The sequence below is a fragment of the Thermobia domestica genome, chromosome 8 (assembly GCF_964235325.1).
Source record: "Thermobia domestica chromosome 8, izTheDome1.hap1.1, whole genome shotgun sequence".
Lineage (NCBI taxonomy): Eukaryota > Metazoa > Arthropoda > Insecta > Zygentoma > Lepismatidae > Thermobia > Thermobia domestica.
Window position 1 is genome coordinate 110029610 of NC_137461.1, and position 25188 is coordinate 110054797.

General features: G+C 35.2%; 1 protein-coding gene across 1 annotated transcript; it reads right to left on the reverse strand.

Moving 5' to 3' along the window:
* Nucleotides 1-1109: 1109 nt before the first annotated feature.
* On the reverse strand, nt 1110-3296 carry LOC145692253 (E3 SUMO-protein ligase KIAA1586-like). The gene has a single exon (XM_081767548.1). The coding sequence runs from the start codon at nt 3294-3296 to the stop codon at nt 1110-1112; it is 2187 nt and encodes a 728-aa protein (XP_081623674.1).
* Between the last annotated feature and the right edge of the window lie 21892 nt (nt 3297-25188).

Genomic DNA, 25188 nt, shown 5'->3' on the forward strand with positions numbered 1-25188 from the left:
TTTCAAGTTTAACGTTGCACGACTATAGGGTAAAGTGGCAAAATGCCCACTCATTAAACTGTTGCCTAGTTCATGTTAGAACGCCCAATCACAAACTACCGATGTTATCTCTTGATAATTGCACTCACCTGAGGTATAGAACGCTCACTCCTATTGGATAGGTGCTGATTGCCACGGGTGCTGACTGCCACAGCCAATTATTGGTGCTGATCAGTGCTTAAAGTGACATCAGATGAGGTGACGGTATGGGACAAATATGACCACTTTTAGCACTACTTTTGCCAGAACCAGTGCCGTATTTTATGGGGCCTCCGGGCTTAACTACCCCCCCCCCCCGAAATTTTATTTACTATATTAAAGTAAACGGCATATCTTGCAGAATTTTCACATTTCCAGGGCTAAAGTTAGCAGTCCCCCCGAAAAAAATCGTAAATATTCCACTGGCCAGAACCCTAAAGAACATCTCTACTTCTGATATTTTTACACCATTTTTGATGTGAAAAATTACAGAGAGAGAGAGAGAGAGAGAGAGAGAGAGAAACAAATACGTAAATGTTTTATTTCTTACATTCATCAGCCTAACAGAAATAAATATTAATATTCAATGAATATTATTTTCCGTTGTATCCCATTGTATTGCATTGTATTCCGCTCAATAAAATGGAAACTTTAAATATTGCTAATCATCATATTATTCGGTAAATAATTACCAGCACATAATACAAATCCAATGAACAGAAAAATGTGTAGCCGATTTACGATAAAAAAAAAATCTATCAGCTCAAAGTGTAAAATTCTCATACTTTCTACACAAGTGTGGACTTCTAAAAATATACAAAACACATTGTGCATAGACCTACTTTAGAACCAAGGGCGTCATTTAGGGGGGCAGGGGCAATCCCCCCCGAGTTTGAGATTTATATAGATTTTATCCATAGAATAGCAGTAAGTCAGTGAAAAACGCGAAATTTTACTTATATCAAGGGGTCTTGCTTCCCCCAAACAAAATCTGAAATGACGCTTCTGTTTAGAACACGATTAGAATATTATACTATTTTTACTAACCTGGCTTCTATTACATACAAATGTCTGCTATCCGGAACATTAAGTCATAGTATCCACCACAGCTGCTTATAAGGTCCATCTTCCTTCTTTTCTCGTTGCTGACATCTTCTGTAGTCTGCACTGCGCCTTCCTTTTCGTAACCAAGACTTAACATACGGCTCAGGATTAAATGTGTGTACAGGGGGCCCGATTAATGACACAAACATTATACTCGAAACTGTACTAATTTGTAGCGAATTTCTAAGATCAGACATTATTATGTTCATTTTACTGAAACCACGTTCACAATCTGCACTGCTAATTGCTATGGTGTTAAGAGCGGTGAAGCACCTTTTTACAGTTTCAGTAACAACCCTCTTCCCTGTTGCTTTATATTGCACAAAGTCGCGAAGAACATCATGTGAATTTAATCCAAACCTAAAAGCAAGTTCCTTGATTTCTTTCTCACTTTGTCGAATGTCACCGGAGTCACTGAAAACAGATTCAATTTGACTTATTAGCTTGTGATTCGTATCGTTTTCATTAATGGTTCGCATTTTTAGGTTATCCACTATACACTGTATGAACTGGCATCTGTTGACAGATGGAAAATTAATGTGCTTGTTAAGTTTCACTCCTTTGAAAACCCCGGTTTCAACACTTTTAAATACTTGAGCTTCACTGTCGCCTGGCGTACATTTTAAACTCTCTATTCTATTTATATATAGCTTTATTATATCATAAGCCCTTTTTATGGTGCAGTCACGCATTTGCAATAATTCTGACAGACTTTTTAATTCCTGCAGAATATCAAATAGAAGTCCTAAAAATTTAATAAAATTGTAGGAGCTTAGTTTATCTGCTAGTCCTTGGAACTGACTTCGCTCTTTACTGTTGCGGCAGCTGTTTTCAGATTCTGTAGAGCAATGTGTATATACTGCAGTGTATGAACTCCGTACAGATTCTACACAGCGAAAAGAAGATGTCACCCATCTTACATCTATAATGTGACCTATCTTTTTAAGTTGACTTGCAACATCATGTGCACACTTTTCAAGTTCGTTCGAATTTTTTGGAGAGAGACTGTACAACTTGTACAGAGCGCTAACCAAAATACTAAAATGATTCACACCACCACCAATAGTCTCCAGTGCATCATTTACAGCAAGTTCCAATCTATGACTAAGGCAATGCCGCAACACGATTTTTGGAAATTGTTGTTGTAATCTTGATCCGACTCCAGATTTTTTCCCGCACATAACACTAGCACCATCACTTGTGAAACCAACCAGGTAGTCCCCGAGATAATTATCATCAAAACCGTTCCTTCGAAGACAATCCATAAGAATGTTGTATATTGTATCTGATTTTTGATCCGGAAGTTCCAATAGTTCTAAAAAGAACGTATAAATATCATCACTACAGTTATTGCCTTTACTTTCAACTCCTTCGCTATCCGGAATACGTGCACGTATATAAATATTTAACGCGCTTTTGTTACTTAATGTGGTTGATTCATCAACAATAATGCCTATCATGGACTTAGCACATTTAATTTTCTCAATAAGTCTACTTTTCATTTCAGCACTAATGTGGCTTACAATGTCCGCGCATACAACATTACTGTGTAAAATTTGCCCCATATCAAGACCGTTGGCAGCTTTAAGATCTATTAAATGGGAATGATCCAGAAACGGCCTGTCTTGTTTTGCGGTATAGTATGTTGTTCGAAAAACTCGACACGTTGTTTCAAAGCTACATTTGCTTTCATTGTCAAAAAGTTTTTCTAAGCTCTGGTTTTCAGCTTTCAAGAGTATTTTTTCCGCGGTGCAGTGGGCAATACTTTTCTTATGTTCGAAAATTTTCTTCCGCAATGAATGTTGTTGCATTTCCGTTGTAGACCCGAAAGGTTTAACACTACCCACAATCCACTGTTGTGACAGCGATACGCCAATACTTGAATACAATTTCAAGTCCTGAACTTTACGACAGCTTACACAGCCAAGAGTATTCGAGACAGTTAAGCACGGATACTTTTCTTTAAACATGTTAACTTGGTTTTGGGTCCAACACAAAGGTGCACTATTGGATTTCAACAATTGACCACTAGTATCACTTGAACTTGCGCCGGCAGATTTCTCCTGTAGACTTCCGGAGTCTTCCTGTGAAAGACCTACACCAGAGTTACTTTTCTTCGCATTACCACTAGAAGCACTGAAATAAGATTCTATTGACCTCTGGGTACGCTTCATTTTTCTTAATTAGCACACCACACACAATCACAACAAGGAGCAAAGAACACACTTAGAAACGGCCTGAATTAGACATGCGTAGTTCGCACCTGCCAAATGTCGAAAACAACTTGTGCGTAGGCGCTATAGTAAGCCGGGAACTACGCGAACTAGAGCCTGTCAATCTCAGATGAACCCTCGGAAACATGCGAAACATAGTTAGGTCCCACCCGCGCCACCCTCTGAAGGAGGAAACCCTCTCTTTGATTAGGGAAAAGAACTGAATGACCTCGACTTTGTTGCCAATTTGTCATTCAGTCGTTTGGTCTTGACGAGTGAAGATCTTCAAATAAATCATTGTGGCAATGCTTCCGCATCAAACAATTAAAAGCTTTCGGATCGCAGCAACCTGTCCCTCCTCTTTCGAGGGACGTACGGGAAAACACACATTGACAGCAGCACCACACCACCAGAAGGGGCACAACGTTGCCAATTGTGTAATTATACAAAATGTGTGCAATTTTGTCTTGAGTGTGCATTTAGTGCGTAATGCCACTCTGAATACATTTTGTGTGTAGTTTGGCACAATTCAAAATTTTGATCATTGATGATTTATGCGAAGTTCCTTTCATTCAAATATTCATTATTTCCATTCTTTTTTTAAAATTGCCTTCTAAAAACTACGAGCGACAACGCCTGGCTCCAGGGCGATGCAATAAAACCTATCTTGCTTCCTTGGTACCTCACTTCTTGTTTTTCAGAAGCGGGTGTCATGACCGTTAGCCCACATCCCCAAGCAAAGCCTCTTTGTTCAAGCAAAGCAATATGAATGAATGTTGTCCCTCGATGTTGGCTAAAACATGGGGCGGTGGGGGGTAAGCAGTTTTTTTTTTTTTTTTTTTTTTTTACCAATTGCCAAGAAAATGCCATTTTGTAAATAGATGAACGACACAGTGAACGAGGGATGGGAGGTCTTTTATTGAACGAAGGACAAAAATGAAAATGAAACGAAATCTTTGATAGTACAAACATATTTGTTGACTCAATACTAACGTTGTCCTTATTTCTATGTGTATTTTTTCTACAATTTAAATAATTACAATTTAAAATAAGTTATTTTTACCGGTATGCCATACCGGCCGATTTTCTAACTTTCGGATGCATAACCGGCTCATACCGCCTCACTTTAAGCACTGGTGCTGATTGCCACGATTGTCGCTAATTGCAAATATGAAGGTGCTGACTGCCACGACGGCGTGCTGACTGCCACGAGCCTGGGAGAAACTCTATTTGGAAAGAGAGGAATTAATCCCTCATACTAAATTTATGATTATTAATTAATTTAGTAGGGATTAATTTAGTAATCATCACAGCAAATCTATGTGGCATCCTATAAGTTACAAAGTTGCTCACTAAGTGGAACGACATACACTTGGATGTTTATAAAGGGATTGTCTTTTCTGTTATATGTACAATTTGCACATTTTATTGTTTATATTAATTGTTTTATTGTATTATTTAATGGATATGATAGTCTGAAGCCAGCTGACAAGGAAAGTTTGGGAGAAGCACTCGCCTGCAGAGAAATAAGCATGTCATTTGAAGGACCAATTCATGCTGATTACAACAGGTAATAAAACTCCTCGTTGAAAACTCTTCGAGATATTCAGCTTGGAAATTTATATGAGAAAATGAGTGGATGCACGTTTCAACGCGTTAAGTATTCTTACCCATGGCGAAGCCTGATGGTTTGAACTTGCTATTGCTTGATGACTGGGGTCCATTCACAGACAAATTGTCCATTACAAGTTGCATGACGGATGGCAAAGACCTAATGGTTGAGAAGATACCAAAGAATTGCACACGATTTGTACAACCATTTGATGTGTTTTGATTCCGATCAATCAAAGATTATCGCAGGAGATTTGTACATAGTATGAATGTTCTTCATCTGGACGTTATAATGTACCAACGAAACAATCAAATAAAGTTCGTGTCCATACGAATCACTTCCGATCACCGTTATACATTGGATTGTTTCAGTTTGCGTTCTGAAAGGCAGGTTACGAACAAATTATAGGCCTATAATTTTTGAATCGCTTGTCGAATTTGCTTTTTGCTTTGGTTCTGCGAACTGTTCTCTTGAAGGATGCAACACAATTGCACATATAAAATGTTCATGGTGCAAGGGAGTATTTTGCCTGCGTCATTTCTTCATAAAACAGAAGAACAACAGTGATCAATTTTCATCTCTAACCTATGATTATTGTGGACAATGTAATGACTAATTGTATCTAACAAACCAGTTAGTTATTCCGAAACACTTTTTTTCTGTTACTTCCGATAGCTTTCAATTCGTATGTCAATATTCGTTAATAATTATGTTGTATTTAACGCTTATAAATGCGTGTATCCTCATTTTCTCATATAAAGTTCCAAGTTGAATATCTCGAACCGTTCTCAAGCGTACAGGAATACAGGAATTTTATTAGCTTGTTATAATCAGCATGAATTGGGACTTCAAATGGCATGCTTAGTTTCTCTGCAGGCGAGTGTTTTGTCCTGAACTTCCCTTGTGAGGTACAGCTTGCAGTGCTTTTTTGATGGAACTTTCAAGAGCTGCTCGAAACGATTTGCACAGCTGTACACAGTTCATTCTGACATAGGGAGTTCAAGTGAGAATACATAAATCGTACCAATTTTGTACGCACCGTTCCCTGACAAAACTGAAATTACACTCATGTCCAAAATTATTGTCGCATATCTATAACTGTCTTCTTGTAAGAATATAATTTGATAATTTTGCAGAGTACTTTTAATACTTATATTGTGTGTATAATCAAGAAATTTATATTTGTGATAAATTTCATAGGAAAAGAATTATAAATACGAAAATCATAATGAGTAAAGTAAAATGTAACTAAATGGACAAGAAAATTATATTTTCGTTTTATTGTTCTTATTTACTGCTCTTTTGACATGCAATTTACCACATGTTTTTGCCGATTATACACATACTAACATTATAAGAAATACCGGGCGAATTCGTTATCAAATTATATTACTAGAACAACATATTTATAATCATGTGACAATAATTTTGGACATGAGTGTACATACAGAGACCTGTTTATCTTTGTTAGGTGTTGGTCTGAACAACACGATCCTAAGGATCATCTAGTTTCTTTCATGCTTTTTGGCGTCCGGTAATGTTACGTCTAGCAACTTTCTCTCAGGCTCGTGGCAGTCAGCACCTTGCTATTGGCAATCAGCCCCAATCGTGGCAATCAGCGCCAATCGTGGCAATCAGCACCAATAATTGGCTGTGGCAGTCAGCACCCGTGGCAGTCAGCACCCCACCCTCCTATTACAGTAGTCTGCGGGTAGTCACACAGAATACAGGTGGTTTTAATTTTCTGTTATTCCATTTCATTATTTTGTTTCTCAAAATAATGAATGAGCCTGAAGGACATAATATGCAGAATACAGGATTATAAATGATCTTTCGTGCCTTTCAGAATGAGCTAAACTAATTGAGCAAACACTGAATTTTAAACTGTTATGTACTTTCATACCAAATGCAATAATATATATATATATATATATATATATATATATATATATATATATATATATATATATATATATATATATATATATTGTAAGTATGTAGATGTACAGTATCTTTCCAAAACTCGACTATGGGCAACATTGAGAAAATACGTGGGCTAGAAGGGAACATTTTCACATTGCAATAATAAATTTTTATTTCAGTGCTATTATCCACAATTTTCTTTTAGTGCGAAAATATATGTTCAATCTATTAATTCGTTACATGATATCTAATACTTCTTGAATTCAAAGAAATAATCAAGCAAAGGAAAGTTAAACTAAAATGATTTGAATTATTGGGAGAAAAGTCGAGATACTGCCCAAGACGTACGCTACGATTTAGCCTAACTCTTTTCCTGTATAACTTAAAGAGTCAAGCTTGACATTTCTAAAAATAAAATAAATAACGTCATGATCGACGTATCAGCAATCTTTTAACATTAATCTACTGTTTTTTTTTTTTTTTTTTAAAAAAGATAGATAATACAACGAAAGGAAATGTAACTGAAAACCAGTTTTAAAATTACATTTGAACCATAATATAACTAAGCTGTGCCATGTGGGTTTTTTCAGGTGCTTCGTCTGATACGAACCCAGTTTCGATCCTCCTTTTGGAGTCGCGTAGGTATATGGTTAGTGTGAGACGTTCAATATTTGAATTTTCATTTCTTGTATGCGCCTGAATGATACACACATCAACTGGAACCTTAATAATAATAATAATAATAATAATAATAATAATAATAATAATAATAATAATAATAATAATAATAATAATAATAATAATAACGTTAGTATCTGAATAACGCTATTAGTTTTACAGGGTTACATTACAATGCAAGTCGCAAACAATAGAATATTTTAACGTCAAATTAAATACTCAGTGATACAGGTGTAGCACACACAATTTTAATGTACAGTATGGATATAACCATATTGTGGACAGGATACGCAGATTCGCAGTACAATTGAAACAGTCGTTTGAGAAATTAGACTTATCTATAAAACTCTATTTTCGGTAATAATGAAAAAAAGTTTTATGTTCACTGTTTTGTACCTTTTTCGGCGTTTAAATGATTTTTAAGCATTTGAATAGGAGGCTATTGAAGTCTTTTGATTGGATTAAATGTTTTTTGTTTGTTTGTTTGTTTGTAATGCATAATTTTTTGTTTTAGAAAATGGACTAGTCGGGTTTCTTCTGATAATGAGACATTCTCTATAAATGTTTTATATTATATTAACAGGTGTGTCACGGCGAATTAAATTTTAATGTTGAAATAAACAAGGCTTTTGCATCAGGGGCGGAAATTTGGGGAGGGCACAGGGAATTTTCCCCTTGAGTTGAAGAAAAATATGCTGTTAATAAATTATATACTCGGTGGACACTCTTTTCTGCCCCCTCCCGGCAAAATCTGAAATTACACTACTTCCTTGAATTTATATGTTAATTTATTAAGTATGAAAGAACAAAACAAGACTCCAATATTTGACAAAATTCTAATATAAAAAGGTAGCAAGCAGTCTATCTTATCTTAATTCTCTTGATTTATGAATTCTCAATTTTCATCAGGCGTTACAAGCCAAAAGAAAATATTTTTCCAGAATTGCTGCAGAAGCTTTGTCGCTGATAAGTACTATTTCGTCTTCTGCAAATCTTCTATTTTCTTAATATTGATTGGAACCTGACCAGATGGATAGAATACAATTATCAGAAGGTATACGTTTTCCAGATTATTTTAACATCTATGTTAATATTCACCAACAACGCTTTAATACCCGAGAACGTCATCCGTAGTAATTTATGAGGTCTGCAATTATTTTTTTGACTCTTTACTGCAGTAGTGATTACCTCATTTCGGAAGTAAGTAGTACAATTAATTTAAGTGATTAGCTGCAAAACTGAGACAATCATCTAAAATGTGTTGCTCTTTGGCATTTATGTACAAAATTGCAAGTTTCTAAGTACAGTATTTTGTCAGATATTTATGAATTAAATTTTACATGTTATTATAGAGGTTCTAAAGCTTTTGATAATGGGTAGACATCCCTTTAAAGTTTCAAGCGTGCTTGATAAGTGTAACATATGTACCAAATTTCACATAAGTAAATCCCCACGCTAAGCGGGTTTGCATATCCAGGCTCCTAACTATGAAAATATTTACGATCACTCCAACCCCAATCATTTCACAGATTCAACCTGTTGTATATAAGTTATTAGGACGTAAAATTGAATGTAATTTATACGAAAAACCCTTTTATGCATTGCAAGACCTGTAACGTCCAAATATTCACCACAAACTTATAGTTGTATCGACATAAACAAACAAACAAAAAAAAAAAAGTGTGGAGCAGGAAACCACTTTACACAAAAGTCAAAAGAGGACATTGAAGACATACGAACTGGTCGAGCGGTTTGTGTCACTAGTCTATCAATCAGAAGTTTCTGTGTTCAAACCCTGTAGAAAACATTCGTTTTTTTTTCTGAAAAGTGTGTTCCTATTTTCATCAGAGGACTCAGAACATTTCTTTGAATAAATCTTTGGAAACTACTTTTCTCTCAAATTCGATTAGAAGCGAACATTATATGAATTGCTAATCTAAAATCCACAGCTGAGAAAAAAATATTAAGTATGTTCAATATGTCATTATTATCCTTTGATTTGTAATTAAAAACTAATTATAAGCATTGACGATTTCAGAAGATTCTCTCCGGTAATGGTCAATATATGAATGAGAAAAAACTGATAAAACATTATTAGTCTACTTTGAGCATGATCGAAAATAACTTATGGCCACGAAGGGGAAATTTATGTCGACAGGGTCTCAAATTCTCCGACGGGTCATGACCTGAAATTATCATTGTTTGAAAGGTTTCCTTAACAAATAGAATATTATATTTATTTCTCGTTCTACGTTTTGAAATGGAAAAATCATAATTTTAAATAGAATTATAATACGATAAGCATAAAGATTTATACAACTAATGAAGTAAATATTCTTGTGTAAGCTATCGATTTGTATTCGGATTAAAACTCGAATACTCGTTTGCATCGCACTTTAAAGTAATTCCTCTCTATATATATATTTCCTACTGGAAAGCATGTTTAACTCCAATTACTTAATCAATATTTTTAATAATATATTTTTATTGTAATACTCTTACTATTCAATGTTGTATGCACTTAATTTCTCAAAGCAAAACCTCACAAATGTATAATTGACTAGTAAATATTATCAAATAAATTATCATTTAGTTTACGTAAACATTGCATCGCCTGATTTGAAACTTCGTATTTTAAATAATAATAATAATAATAATAATAATAATAATAATAATAATAATAATAATAATAGTAGTAATAAAATCATAGCCATATCTTTATCAGAATTTCAGGCTTAGTCAATAAATGAATTCAACATAGTCTCTATTCGAAGCTCTATTTAATCGAATCAGATAGAAATACGAAGAGGAACTTCGAGAACAGGTAAAAGAAAAATGTTACTTTGGTGGGTTTGGAAGTAACTTTTAAGAGTTTTTTTTTTTAACAAATTACAGACAAATGCCTTGGACACTTTTTTCTTTTCTTTAAGTTAACTGATTCACCGAACGTATCTTACATATGAGTAACTTGTCTCTATTTTCTACTCGGTTATACACGTTTTACAATCTTTTCCATTAACCTTGAACGACAAGAACACGAACACAAAAACATCCACATAGGTATTACAGTTAAAACTCCTAACTTCCCCCACGGGGAATCGAACCCGGGACCACATACACCTGAGGCGCACGTGCTAGCCACTAGAACAGCGGGAAGAGCGAATGAAATGTATTTTGTAGTTTCTGAAGTTTATAGCTATTTCACCCTATTGTAGTATGTCTATTGATTTTTTAATGTTTACCGTATTCGTTACTTTGAGGAATGATATATATTATTGATATAGGCTTTATTACATATTCGGCCATAAATATTATATAAATTATCAGAATTATTCATGATCTTCCATGGAAATTCACTGGTGCATGCACAGTAGACAGACAGTGTAATTGGAAGATGAGTTCAACAGAGGTTATATATTTCGCCGATTATATTTTATTTAATAACTATTTAGAAGAGATAACGAAAACGAGTCTACATAATGAAGATGGAATTTCCGTAGAAGATAGAATGGTGAGGTGTATACGGTTTGGGGTTGATATGGTTGTTGTTGCAGAATCTAAAAAGAAAATTAATAAGATGTAGAAAACTTGAGAAAGGCTTGTGAAGAATATGGGCTGAAAATAAATGTTAGAAAGACAGAATCCATGGTGATTGAAACGAAGCGATCGGTGTGAAATATAGAAGTAGGAGCGGGAAAAAACAACAAGTGATTAGTTTTCGATATCTGAGTACTATTACTAGTGATGATATGACATGCGAACGTGAAGTAAAAGCAAGGATAGAAATGGCGAAAAGAGCCTTTAGGATGGAGGAAATAGTATTTTGAGGGGACCACGAATAGAGTTGTAAAGAAAAAGACTCATAAAATGCTTCGTTTACTGTATTTTACTGTATTTATAGGACATAAACATGGACGAAACTGTAGAAACTGTTAAGAAGGAACTGTATCATTACGGATGTGCTAGAGGGTATGGTGGCAGGGAAGAGAGGGAGAGGACGAATTAGACTATATAGAAACAGAATTAGGCTATTGGCGATATCAAAACAGAAAAATCGTATGTGAAGATGGAGAGGTTAACAGAAGATCGTGGAGCATGGCAGCTTCTGAGCTGCGGTAAGTGACCCGCTGGTAATGGCGGAATACTTCTGATATAATGATACGGATTATGCACAGTAGGAACAGAAATATCCACTTTACTGTCATTGCTAATACGAATCACAATGCAAATTTCTACAGGTTGTCAAAATACCTCGCTCTAAAAGCTGTAGAAAACTATCTGTTACTAAGCGAGGGAAAATCATAGGTCGAGCAACAATTAGACAAATTGCCATTCAGATAGCTAGGGGTATGAGCTGTGACGAGAAAACAGTGAAGAAATTGATTTAGCGGTATGAAGAAGGTAGTGAATATTTCACATCTTGGCCAAGAAGTAGGAGACCAATAATAATAATAATAATAATAATAATAATAATAATAATAATAATAATAATAATAATAATAATAATAATAATAATAATAATAATAATAATCCCAGGAATTTATATTTATTTCCAGCAAGACTTTTGCATACCCTCCTAGTGCAATATGATGTTTTTGTAAAACGGCAATTATAAAATTGTCAAGCTGAATTTGAAAGTCATAATAAGTAGTGCTTTATTTATTTATTGCACAATTCTTTTATGCCAGTAGCTTTCGCCACCTTACTCGCTCTTCATGCTTACTCAGAAGGAAGCTGCGGGTCCCTAGGTTGGGAACTACTGCTTTCCACCAAGGAATTCAGACATCCTGTTAGAAATTTGTGTTCTGACCAACATCAGAAAGTTGTGTTCTTCTGTTTCTACTGCGCATGCACCAGTGAATTTCCATGGAAGATCATGAATAATTCTGATCATTTATATAATATTTATGGCCGAATATGTAATAAAACCTATATCAATAATATATATCATTCCTCAAAGTAACGAATACGGTAAACATTAAAAAATCAATAGACATACTACAACAGGGTGAAATAGCTATAAACTTCAGAAACTACAAAATACATATCATTTGCTCTTCCCGCTGGTCTAGTGGCTAGCACGTGTGCCTCAGGTGTATGTGGTCCCGGGTTCGATTCCCCGTGGGGGAAGTTAGGAGTTTTAACTGTAATACCTATGTGGATGTTTTTGTGTTCGTGTTCTTGTCGTTCAAGGTTAATGGAAAAGATTGTAAAACGTGTATAACCGAGTAGAAAATAGAGACAAGTTACTCATATGTAAGATACGTTCGGTGAATCAGTTAACTTAAAGAAAAGAAAAAAGTGTCCAAGGCATTTGTCTGTAATTTGTTAAAAAAAAAAACTCTTAAAAGTTACTTCCAAACCCACCAAAGTAACATTTTTCTTTTACCTGTTCTCGAAGTTCCTCTTCGTATTTCTATCTGATTCGATTAAATAGAGCTTCGAATAGAGACTATGTTGAATTCATTTATTGACTAAGCCTGAAATTCTGATAAAGATATGGCTATGATTTTATTACTACTACTATTATTATTATTATTATTATTATTATTATTATTATTATTATTATTATTATTATTATTATTATTATTATTATTATTATTATTATTATTATTTAAAATACGAAGTTTCAAATCAGGCGATGCAATGTTTACGTAAACTAAATGATAATTTATTTGATAATATTTACTAGTCAATTATACATTTGTGAGGTTTTGCTTTGAGAAATTAAGTGCATACAACATTGAATAGTAAGAGTATTACAATAAAAATATATTATTAAAAATATTGATTAAGTAATTGGAGTTAAACATGCTTTCCAGTAGGAAATATATATATAGAGAGGAATTACTTTAAAGTGCGATGCAAACGAGTATTCGAGTTTTAATCCGAATAGAAATCGATAGCTTACACAAAAATATTTACTTCATTAGTTGTATAAATCTTTATGCTTATCGTATTATAATTCTATTTAAAATTATGATTTTTCCATTTCAAAACGTAGAAGGAGAAATAAATGTAATATTCTATTTGTTAAGGATACCTTTCAAACATTTAAGATTTTAGGGCATGACCTGTCGAAGAATTTGAGACCCTGTCGACATAAATTTCCCCTTCGTGGCCATAAGTTATCTTCGATCATGCTCAAATGGACTAATAATGTTTTATCAGTTTTTTCTCATTCATATATTGACCATTACCGGGGGAGAATCTTCTGAAATTGTCAATGCTTATAATTAGTTTTTCACTACAAATCAAAGGATAATAATGACATATTGAACATACTTAATATTTTGTTCTCAGCTGTGGATGTTAGATTTTCAATTCATATAATGTTCGCTTCTAATCGAATTTGAGAGAAAAGTAGTTTCCAAAGATTTATTCAAAGAAATGTTCTCAGTCCTCTGATGAAAATAGGAACACACTTTTCAGAAAAAAAAAAACGAATATTTTCTACATGGTTTGAACACAGAAACTTCTGATTGATAGACTAGTGACACAAACCGCTCGACCAGTTCGTATGTCTTCAATGACCTCTTTTGACTTTTGTGTAAAGTGGTTTCCTGCTCCACACTTTTTTTTGTTTGTTTGTTTATGTCGATACAACTATAAGTTTGTGGTGAATATTTGGACGTTACAGGTCTTGCAATGCATAAAAGGGTTTTTCGTATAAATTACATTCAATTTTACGTCCTAATAACTTATATACAACAGGTTGAATCTGTGAAATGATTGGGGTTGGAGTGATCGTAAATATTTTCATAGTTAGGAGCCTGGATATGCAAACCCGCTTAGCGTGGGGATTTACTTATGTGAAATTTGGTACACCTTGTCTCAAAAAGCTTGAGCGCATTCTTTATTGGTGTTTTGAGGCAAAAATTTTCTAAGTCCAGCTTCGGGTATCTTCGGGAAAAAGTAAGCCAGGTTCGAACCTCCAAGCCAGCCTTTGCAATCGGGAAAAAGTTTGCAGATGTGTTTTTCTTCTTTTAAATATAATAAGACTTGTTACCAAGTGTTTAAAAAAGCAACATTGATTGAAATACTTAATGATACAATATTTCGAAACCTTTTATTAATGTGAACACATGCTTGTTTGTCATTTAGCTTTCTATACGTAATGGAACATTTAAATACGTTAAAGAATCTTTCCATATGTAAAAGAATGCTCAAAGTTAAGAAATAGAACATAATTATCGCCTGAGTACTAAAATAAAAGTCAAAGTAGAACAGAAACAGCGTTTGTAATGGATATGAATGTCATAATTATCTTGAGATCCGTTATACATCGCTAGAAGCTTAGTTCTAGAAGTCCTTGTGTTAGCTCATTGGTAAGCTGTCGGTTTTCAAATCATAAGGTTGTGAGTTCGAGTCCCATCTGGATCAATGCTTTTTTTAAAATTATATTTTCCGCAATGCATGAAAAATTATATAAAATAATTACATTAAAATACATAAGTTGTTTACATATAACATAATAATTGCAGAACATACCGTAGTAATTATTATGTTTAAAATATAACATCTGAGATAATTTTCACAGTAGGTCGGTATTATATATGAGGATGTAAATACAAGTTAAGAAACTCGTTCAATAGCAATAAATAAATCATGTAGTGTATTTATTTGCAGCTATTTGTCATATAGAGAGGCATAATATAGAATGTCATTTATGTTTTTGAAAAGTTATTCGATGCATAAACAGAGGGTATAAACAGAGAATCCAAAGTCGGAACGCTCGCAAAAAAAATTCATGAACCCCAAAGGTCACGTGAGCAGACTGGAATTGTCCTTATGAAGCATGCCACAGCAGAAAGTCTTTACATAGATTTTCAATTCAATTCCTGATATATGCTTTTGCAATGTGGAAGTGGTGATGCCTTGAGTCGCCCTCTCTCGCTCGCTGCTCGCTCACTCTCTCTCTATTTATACAGAATATAAAAGTGGATTTATGTGTGTGTTTCAACATAATTCTGACATATCTAGAGCAATTTTAACTTGTAAAATTGGATATATCTGGAAAAAGAGTACTGTCGGGATACATATCAAAAATGCTAGAAACGGGTCGATATTATTATTGAATCCATAGTTTCGTGGTCGCTTAAGTGAATAGCTCTACTTTCAATTCAAGTCCAATTAAGCTCCCATTAGCACACAGGGTGGTTACGTAGCAACATAAAGATATCGAAATCAACCGATATTATAATCGAATCGTAAGTTTTCAGCCCAGAATGTCCACATTAGTCCCATTGCCTAGAGGGCAACATATTTGCAAAGTGCAAATTTTAAAACTTGAATAATATTTTAATTTTTTTCCGTATGAAAAAGTTAAAAATCATGAGCAAATATACTATTTCACGAACAATCCTCTTTTACTATTCTAATATGTTTAATAATATCGTAAGAAATGTAATAGTAATTCAGAACACGTTTCACAGTTGTTATTTTTTTTTACATAGTTGTAGCTGTAGCATGTAGTGAGTGGAATTTAACTGTAATAAATTCACTAATTAACCCTATTCGAATTAAGTTTTACTTTTAAGTTTGGAATGAAGGGGCGGAGAAATATGGAGTTATTGGGGGCACCGAGCTTTTCTACATTTTACTTTCAAGATCTCCATTTTTCTTTTGTCATTTGTTCCGAATAAAAAAAGTTCAGTCACTTTTGGATTGTCATAGGATAGTAGGAGTTGGATTTTGGGATGCAGCCTGTGAGATTCTAGAGGAGCTAACTGCTTGAAAAAATATTTTTGAATCATCTGTAACATATGAAATAAGGATATGTATCATAAAAAATTGAAAGTAACTATGTCTGCGTAATCATCACGGTCAAATTGCAAACTCAAATGAATTGACGTTTGGTATATAATCAGGCTCCAATCCCAACTGGGAAGTTATCATACGCGTGTCACTTTCATTATAATACATATCCTTAGGGAGAGTAGAAGTCCGAATTTTTGCGAAAAATTTAGTATCTCACAAGCCGTTCAACTGAGAGCTGAAATTCAGCATATAACTCTTTATTAAAAATAAAGAGAATATGCCCTGGCATTTTTTAAAATTGTCTTTTATGAGCGGGGGGACGGGGGTGCATTTTCTATATATTGGAAATTGGTAGTGGGTTGATTTGTAAAAATAATCGAAAACGATTGATATTAGTTGAGAAAAAAATTGAGTAATGCAAACTAAAGTTCTTTTTGAATTTTATACAGACTGCTTTCTATTTATAATTGCTGAAGCTGGTGTTTAATATATGGAGCGTTCCGAGCATAAGGCAATCAAGCCATAAAGTTAGAGAAAAATGGCCATAAAATTTGTATTCTAAACTTAATTACATGGGCATTTTCAATTAGTACGGCATGCTTAATTATATAGAAAATTAGTTTCTCTCTCTCTCTCTCTCTTTTTTTTTTTTTTTTTTTTACGTTGGTCTACTTTTCCTTGATTCGAAACTTTTAAATTTCACCCTATTTTCTACTGAAATGTGTCTGTAAGGCAACAAAGAAATAATTACATATGATAAATTTAAATTCATTTTAATTCGGAAGATGAGAAACATTTTGCCTTTATATATCGTAAAGGTCAGACCCACCAGTATTGTAACAAAGAGGTGCTTTAGCCAATGACGGTAGAAATTCAAACTCCGATAAGTGATAATTTCAAAGTCTTGTTTTATTACAAGTGTAATCTCTTTAGTCAATGGAGAGGAGGACGTGGGTCATCGGTCAGAGTTGATGTCGATGGGTTTTGGTGGGTCGGAGTTGGTCGCAATGGTTCAGAGTGGTTCATAGTTGGTGGTGGATCAGAGTGGATCACGATGGTTGATGGGTCAGTGGGTCAATGGGTCATTTGGGTGGTGGGTCATAGTGGGTCATGGTGGGTCGTGGATCAAATTTTCATTGACCCACACCATCTCTGGTTAAAATTGTACTAAAGATAAGAGGCACCGAAGATGCATGTCGGCTATTATGTTCAAATTTTGCGCATGGATAGTACTCCACCAGAAAGCAATAAATCTGAAACGGTTCACGGTATGACCTCCTAGAACTCGAGATGTAGGGGTTTGTCTGATTGGCTAAATTAACACGCCAATGATTTATCCTTCAACAACCAAGCTTTTTATGATCTTTCCGTGGGGAAGTCAGAAGAACACGTGCCTAGTAATCGTAATATTGATAGTTCGCGTCCACCCCGGGGTATTTGTTTTGTGTTTTTTTGTTTCACCTAAATATAAACAAATCACACATATAGGCATTTGAACATATTTTGGGAGAGTAATTTTGTGGTTCGTTGGCGTTTCATCGCGTGTCTGCCGCTGGTAGTAAAGTTTTCAAAATGGAACTTGGGCCATCACGGATCGTCGCTGCGGGGCCACCAATTTCTGGCGAGAGGTTAATAGTTGAACATCTGTAGTCCACCGACGCTTACAGCTTAGGGTAATGAACGATGTCCTTGCCTTGTAGACTTCATGACTACCGACGTCGGCAGTCAAGTAGCTTTTAGTATTCCTTTACTAACCATCTATCGTTCATGTTTGTACACGGTGTTGTCATAACAATAATAATAATAATAATAATAATAATAATAATAATAATAATAATAATAATAATAATAATAATAATAATAATAATAATTATTATTATTATTATTATTATTATTATTATTATTATTATTATTATTATTATTATTTGTAGTAACAGTAGTATAATTGATGATAGAATAATTATTGTCTATGTATTGTCTAGGTAGGACTACACACAGGATTTGGCTCGTTTTGGTTCGACTTGACTCTAATCCGAGTCGAGTTGGAAGATATTTTTCGCGCCGAGTCCAAGAGTAGACCTCAAAGATGTCTGTTTCGAGTCGAGTCGAGTTTCAAAGAAAAGTCGTTCGTGCCCATCCCTTCTAATGAGAGCTTAATCGGAGTTAAGCGAAATTGAAAGTCTCACTATTTATCTAAGCGACCCCGAAAACTATGAATCTAATATCGATCATTTTCTAGCAATCTTTTATATGTATCCCCCTCCCATTCACCATAGGTAACACGACAGCACTCTTTTTGAAACTATAAGAAATGTGGTTAAAATTACTCTAGGCCAGTGGTTCTCAATCTAATTCCTATCACGATCCCCCATTATCACACGCTCTTGCCAGCGACCCTTTTATAATTTGTTTTATAATAAGCTTGTGTGGGATTTTTAACATACCTATTTCTATAATAGTGGAATCCATTTTTTTTTTTGTTTGTTTATAGTGAACAGTGCCATGGAAAATCATTGCCCGGGGCGAGAGTATAGTACGATGTCACCGTATGTATGAGTGACGTCGACAGACTAGCTACGAAGCGCCACCATGGTTGGCACGAAGCTCAATAACATTTTCAAAATAAACCCTACCTTTCCTTAATTTTGAGCACATTTTATTACGTTTTTCCTTTTATTTTACACATGTGCACATGCACTTTCCTAACTTGAGTAACACACTTCCTCCGAAATGTGTGGCCCCTCTTTTCGGCGCCCGGCACTGACAGTGGATACAGTAACTGTAATATCTATATTCTCAACGACGAAGGTGATGGTTCAAGATGGATGTTAAACTCCTTCATTGAAGAGGCCATTAACGTATCCGATCTAAGCCCACAACTTCTTGACCAAATAATAGAATGATCATGCGACAAGTCTTTGCAACTGGTTTTCTGTAACGAAGACTTGGACAAGTTCTGCCTGATGAGGAGAGAAGAATATCCTGGTCTGGTGATTGCTGCTTTAAAAGTAATAATTCCATTTGCTATATCGTACTTGTGCGAAAGTGTTTTTTTTTTTATGGTAAACATTAAAACAAAGATAAGAAATCGCTTATCAGTTGAAAATGGCTTGATAATATTCGTCATGAAGATTGAACCGGGCATTGCTGCACTAGTGAAATTACACCATGCTTAGGTATCTCATTAGGTTTTAATTTTAATTCTATTTCAATGTGCAGGTTTTGTTTCATGTGTATTTTTCTAGTATTTCTATATACAGTTCTCATTAGTTTTATATCATACCTCTTTGATTTAAATTCATTTTTAAACAACTTTACTAACTAACTAACTCTATGGCCTATGGAACCCGGAGGTTCAATGCCGCGTTCACAAAAGCTCTACACTGACTTCTATCCTTAGCCAATTGGATCCAGTTTCTACTTTGTATTCTTATCTCAGCGAGATCCATCTTAACATTGTCCTCCCATCTGCCCCTAGGTCTTCCTAATGGTCGTTTTTCGTTTGGTCTTCCAGTCAAGACTTTCAAAGCGTTTCTACTTTCTTCCATTCTAGCTACCTGACCTGCCCACCTAAGCCTCCTAGATTTGACGACCCTAACAATGTTGGGTAACCGTATAAATTATGTAGTTCCTCGTTATGAAGTTTCCGCCATTCCACATTCCCGTTCCTCTTGGGTCCGAATATTCGTCTCATTATCTTGTTCTCAAATACTTTCAGTCTATGTTCTTCCCTCAGAGTAAGCGACCATGTTTCGCAACCATACAGAACAACAGGCATGATTATCGTTTTGTATATTTTAAGCTTCAAATTTCTCGACAGAATTCGCGACGACAAGAGACTTTGAACCGAATAGTAACACTAATTCTACACCCTTTGAAAATGTTCAGTAGACTTATTTTTTATTGTTCTTTACAGTGTGTATAAAAAATAAAAGTATGCCTATCAGAACAAAATTAAAAATAATATTTAAAAATAATTTCTGGTATTAGATTCTAACTATATTTATCTCTTCCGCCTATCTTCGCGATCCCCTAGGGGCCGCGACTCCCAGGTTGAGAAACCCTGCTCTAGGCATACATGAGTTATGACGGAACATACATACATACACTTTTATATGTATAAATGCAGATAAGAGAGAGTTGAGAGAGAGCGATTAAGGAATTACCGCTATCAATCTCTTCACTTTACTTTTGCGATTCGTGAATTTCTTACGTGACAGTTTGGGGCTAGCTAGTTTTTTGTCTTGAACCACGATCCGATTTTCGATATGCTCTACCTAAATGCTGTAATGCGAATATTGAGAAGTTATCTGCGATGAATGTAGCTGCAAATAAATATATTACATAACTTATTTATTGCTATTACACGATTTTTAAATTTGTATTCAATATTCACACATAACACACCGACGTTCTGTGAATACCTCAGATGTTATATTTTAAAGATAAGAATTACTTATGTCGTGAAATGATATGAATATATATATTCAACTCATATATACAACTGATGATATGAATATATATATTCAACTCATATATACAACTGATGATATGAAAATATATATACAACTGATGAATTGTAATGTAACTATTTTACATAATTTTCATGCATTGAGGAAAGTAGAATATCATAAAGGAATCTCACCTGAACGGGTATCGAACTCACGATTTAAACGCTCGGTGGTGTACCACTGAGCTAACATGACCGCTTTTCGGAAGCTGCTTCTGAAATATAACTGAGCTCATACGTAAATGCTCTTTTCCGTATGGAAATCACAATGATGAAACGAGAGTGTGAATACATAGTCTCGAAATATTATATCATTAAGTATTTCAATCAATGTTACTTTTTTTCTACACTTAATACCATTTCAACATGTCTTATTATATTTAACAGAAGGAAAAACATATCTGTACATCTTTTCCCGATTACTATGGTTGGCTTTGGAGGTTCGAACCAGCAGTTTTAGTTTACTGTTTTCCGAAGACACCCGAAGTTGGACTTCGAAAGTGTTCGTATCAAAACAGCTATAATCATATCGCTCAATCTGTTTGGTATATGGTATATGTTTTTATACGTGTAAAGTCAGTATAACAATTCATTCTTTAAACAGCTTTTCGTATGTATTAATATTCCTTTATAAAAACTGTTTTTATTATTATTATTACGGCGCACCATTTTCAGATTTCTTTCGCGAGTCGTTGACCAAGTCGTTCGCCACCAGCGTTGCCAGACTCACAGCTCGGAATTATTCCAAAACCTGATCGAACTTATGCTAGATTCGGTCAAATTATGCTAGATCCTCATAATTACTAATTCAGGGGTTTAAAATAAAACAAAGTTGAGATACGATAACGTAACTTAAAATACACAGAGAGCAAGAATGCATGGATAGAACTCAATACTTCACGCACCAAAATTTTAACTCAACTAAATTACTGCAGTCGTTGCCAAACTCAATGGCGTATATATCGTATAAATGAATGCAAAGTTTTTGTTTACATATTTTGAAAGAAAATTACTTCGCAGCATAAGCGGAGTTGGGAATCGTCTGCTGGGGGAGGGGGCAGATTTTTGGTCGGTCTCGGAGCTGTCATTTCAGGAATAAATATGATCATGAAGTCAGAAGTAAAGATGGTGAAGTTGTCAAAAAATTGGGGGGAGAATGGCCCCCATAGCTCCGCCCATGCCTTGGAGTTAAAGGATTAGAAAACCCTGGGTGGAGCCACAAAAAAAAAAAAAAAGCCCAAAGCCGTTCCCAACTTACTTAGGAAAATAAGACTGCCTGTATGGTTTACCGAGTGTATGAATCAATGGAAGAGGATACATTTCTGCCGTTCTTTTTCTTCTCACGACCAACTTCTCCAGGTTTTACGGCTTTTTGATAACTTGCTGAAATTGTGCTGGATTTGGGCAGGATGCTAAAAGCAAGATGCTAGGTGCTAGAGACATGCAAATTATGCTAGATCTAGCATCATTATGCTAGAACTGGCAACGCTGTTCCCCACAATAGGCGTGTCGTGCAAGTAACCAATCACACGTCAGGTACTAGCTTTTACCTATTGCTTTCTTCTCACAGCTCAGAACATTGGTAACTATGGATAGACTTACAGGAGTAATTACTTTATGGGAGTTGGAAGGTTATTCTGCAACTGCAGCTAGCAGGCGAGTAGGTGTCCCGGCCTCCACAGGAAGGCAATGGATTCGGAAATATGGTGCTACAGGTCAGACTGGTAATTTACGATCTCCTGGTCGTCCGCATGTGTCAACCGAAGCCCAAGATGCGAGATTAGTAAACGAAGCCCGGTTAGACCCACTAAGGACGTCTAGACAGATAAGGGAAGCTTCTCTCTTTCCTGGTAGTAAGCATACAGCTCTGCGAAGGCTTCGTCATGCTGGGTTACGTGGCCGTGTTGCTGCCGTGAAGGAAAAACTCTCAGACGACCACAAAATTTACCGTCTCGCGTTTGCACAGGCGAATGTGGGTCTCAATTGGGAAAACGTAGTTTTCTCAGATGAATCCATATTCACAACATCAAAGGAGGGACGCCGTTTTGTGTATCATCCGAGAGGCACCCGATATGACCATGGATATGTGGCTGCTTGCAATCGCAGTCGCCATGTATCTATTTTATGTTGGGGTTGGATTTCCAGTCGCGGAGCAGGACAGCATCATAGAATTGAAGGACATCTGGACAATGCTCAGTACTTAGACATTATCAGTAATATCATGGTGCCATCTGTACGAGTATTTCAGCCTGATGGTGTAATTCAGTTCCAGCAATACCAGTCGCCAATACATAATTCCCGTGTGGTTCAGGAATGGTTCGCAGGGCACCCTGAGATTGATTTAATCGACTGGCCGCCTCGTGGATCAGACCTCAATCTCATGGAAAATATGTGGTCAGAAGTGAACTAAGGGAAAGTTGGCCTGAGGCAGATCCACCAAGAACTCAGGATGACCTGTGGCATCTTGTTTCCGAAGCATGGCTGGAGGTAGGGGAAGGAGATAGATTTGTCACCCATGTAATAGATTCCATGCCCAGAAGAATGGAGCGTGTAATAAATTCAGAAGGGTCTTGGACACAATATTAATATCCCCGCCTTAACTCCCGAAAACAGCCCTTTTCAGGGCTACCTAAACGCTTCTGAAAATATTTCTAGAAGTAAAACACTCCTTGTATCCGATTTCTGTGCAATCCTACTAACAAAAGAATGATAATTAGCTGTAGGCTTTGAACTCAAGACCTCTTCAGTGGCAAGTCCGTACTCTACCAGTGAGCTAACATGAACACGCAAACCTAACCTGAAGAAACACGACTTTCAATTTCTGGTATTCGATGACAATGATGCTCATATACTTTGCAAATGTTGTATTCAACTTGGGATATTCCGCAACACACACACACACATAAACAAAGCGAAAGAGAGAGAGAGAGAGAGAGAGAGAGAGAGAGATGAATTCACAAAAGCATATTCAACGTATTCGAATGAGACTCTAAGTAACGACATTCCGTTCTAAAGAGAATTTGTGTTTCTTCCCGTGACGTTAAGGGGATCGGGAAAAGTTATGTGTCTTGAAGCAGGATACGACTTTGGATACTCTTTTTATACACTTTCTATATCGGTAGGAATATACTGTATTTCACGAATATAAATAACACACTGTAATGAGAATATTGAGAAGTTAAATCTGTATGACAAATAGCAGCATATAAATACACTGCATAACTTATTTATTGCTATTAAACGATTTTTCTATTCTCGATTTTTCTATTTCTATTGTATTTAACATTCTCGTATATAATAACGACCTACTGTGAAAATTATCTCAGATGTTATATTTTAAACATAATAATTACTATGTTCTGCAATTATTATGTCATATATAAACAACTCATGTATTTTAATGTAATTATTTTATATAATTTTTCATGCATTGCGGAAAATATAATTTTAAAAAATGTATTGACCCAGATGGGATTCGAACTCACAACCTTATGATTTGAAATCCGACAGTTTACCAGTGAGCTAACACAAGGACTTCTAGAACTAAGCTTCTAGCGATGTATAACGTATCTCAAGATAATTATGACATTCATATCCATTACAAACGCTGTTTCTGTTCTACTTTGACTTTTATTTTAGTACTCAGGCGATAATTATGTTCTATTTCTTAACTTTGAGCATTCTTTTACATATGGAAAGATTCTTTAACGTATTTAAATGCTCCATTACGTATAGAGAGCTAAATGACAAACAAGCATGTGATCACATTAATAAAAGGTTTCGAAATATTGTATCATTAAGTATTTCAATCAATGTTGCTTTTTTAAACACTTGGTAACAAGTCTTATTATATTTAAAAGAAGAAAAACACATCTGCAAACGTTTTCCCGATTGCAAAGACTGGCTTGGAGGTTCGAACCTGGCTTACTTTTTCCCGAAGATACCCGAAGCTGGACTTAGAAAATTTTTGCCTCAAAACACCAATAAAGAATGCGCTCAACCTTTTTGAGACAAGGTGTACGTGCACCTACAAGCTTAAGAATTTTTAAGGAGAAACAAGGCTAGTCCTGGAGTAGTCGGCCTTCTCTTGGTTTTGATATTTCAGTATCTGTTACGGATACTTTCCATGCATTGCACAAGTCGGGTTTTGCTTGATATCGCTAGATCTACTCTTGCAGATGCTATTTCAATCATAGAATGAAAATTGATTGATTGATTTTTTTTTTGACAAGGTAGGTTTCTAGGGTAGGAAAAAATTTATAGAGTCAATTTTTACGTGAGAAATACGAAAAAAGAGTGTAATGACGTCATATGTTAACATGTAATTCTAACGAGACCCGAGAGAAGCCCGAGAAAACCCATGAGCTGGA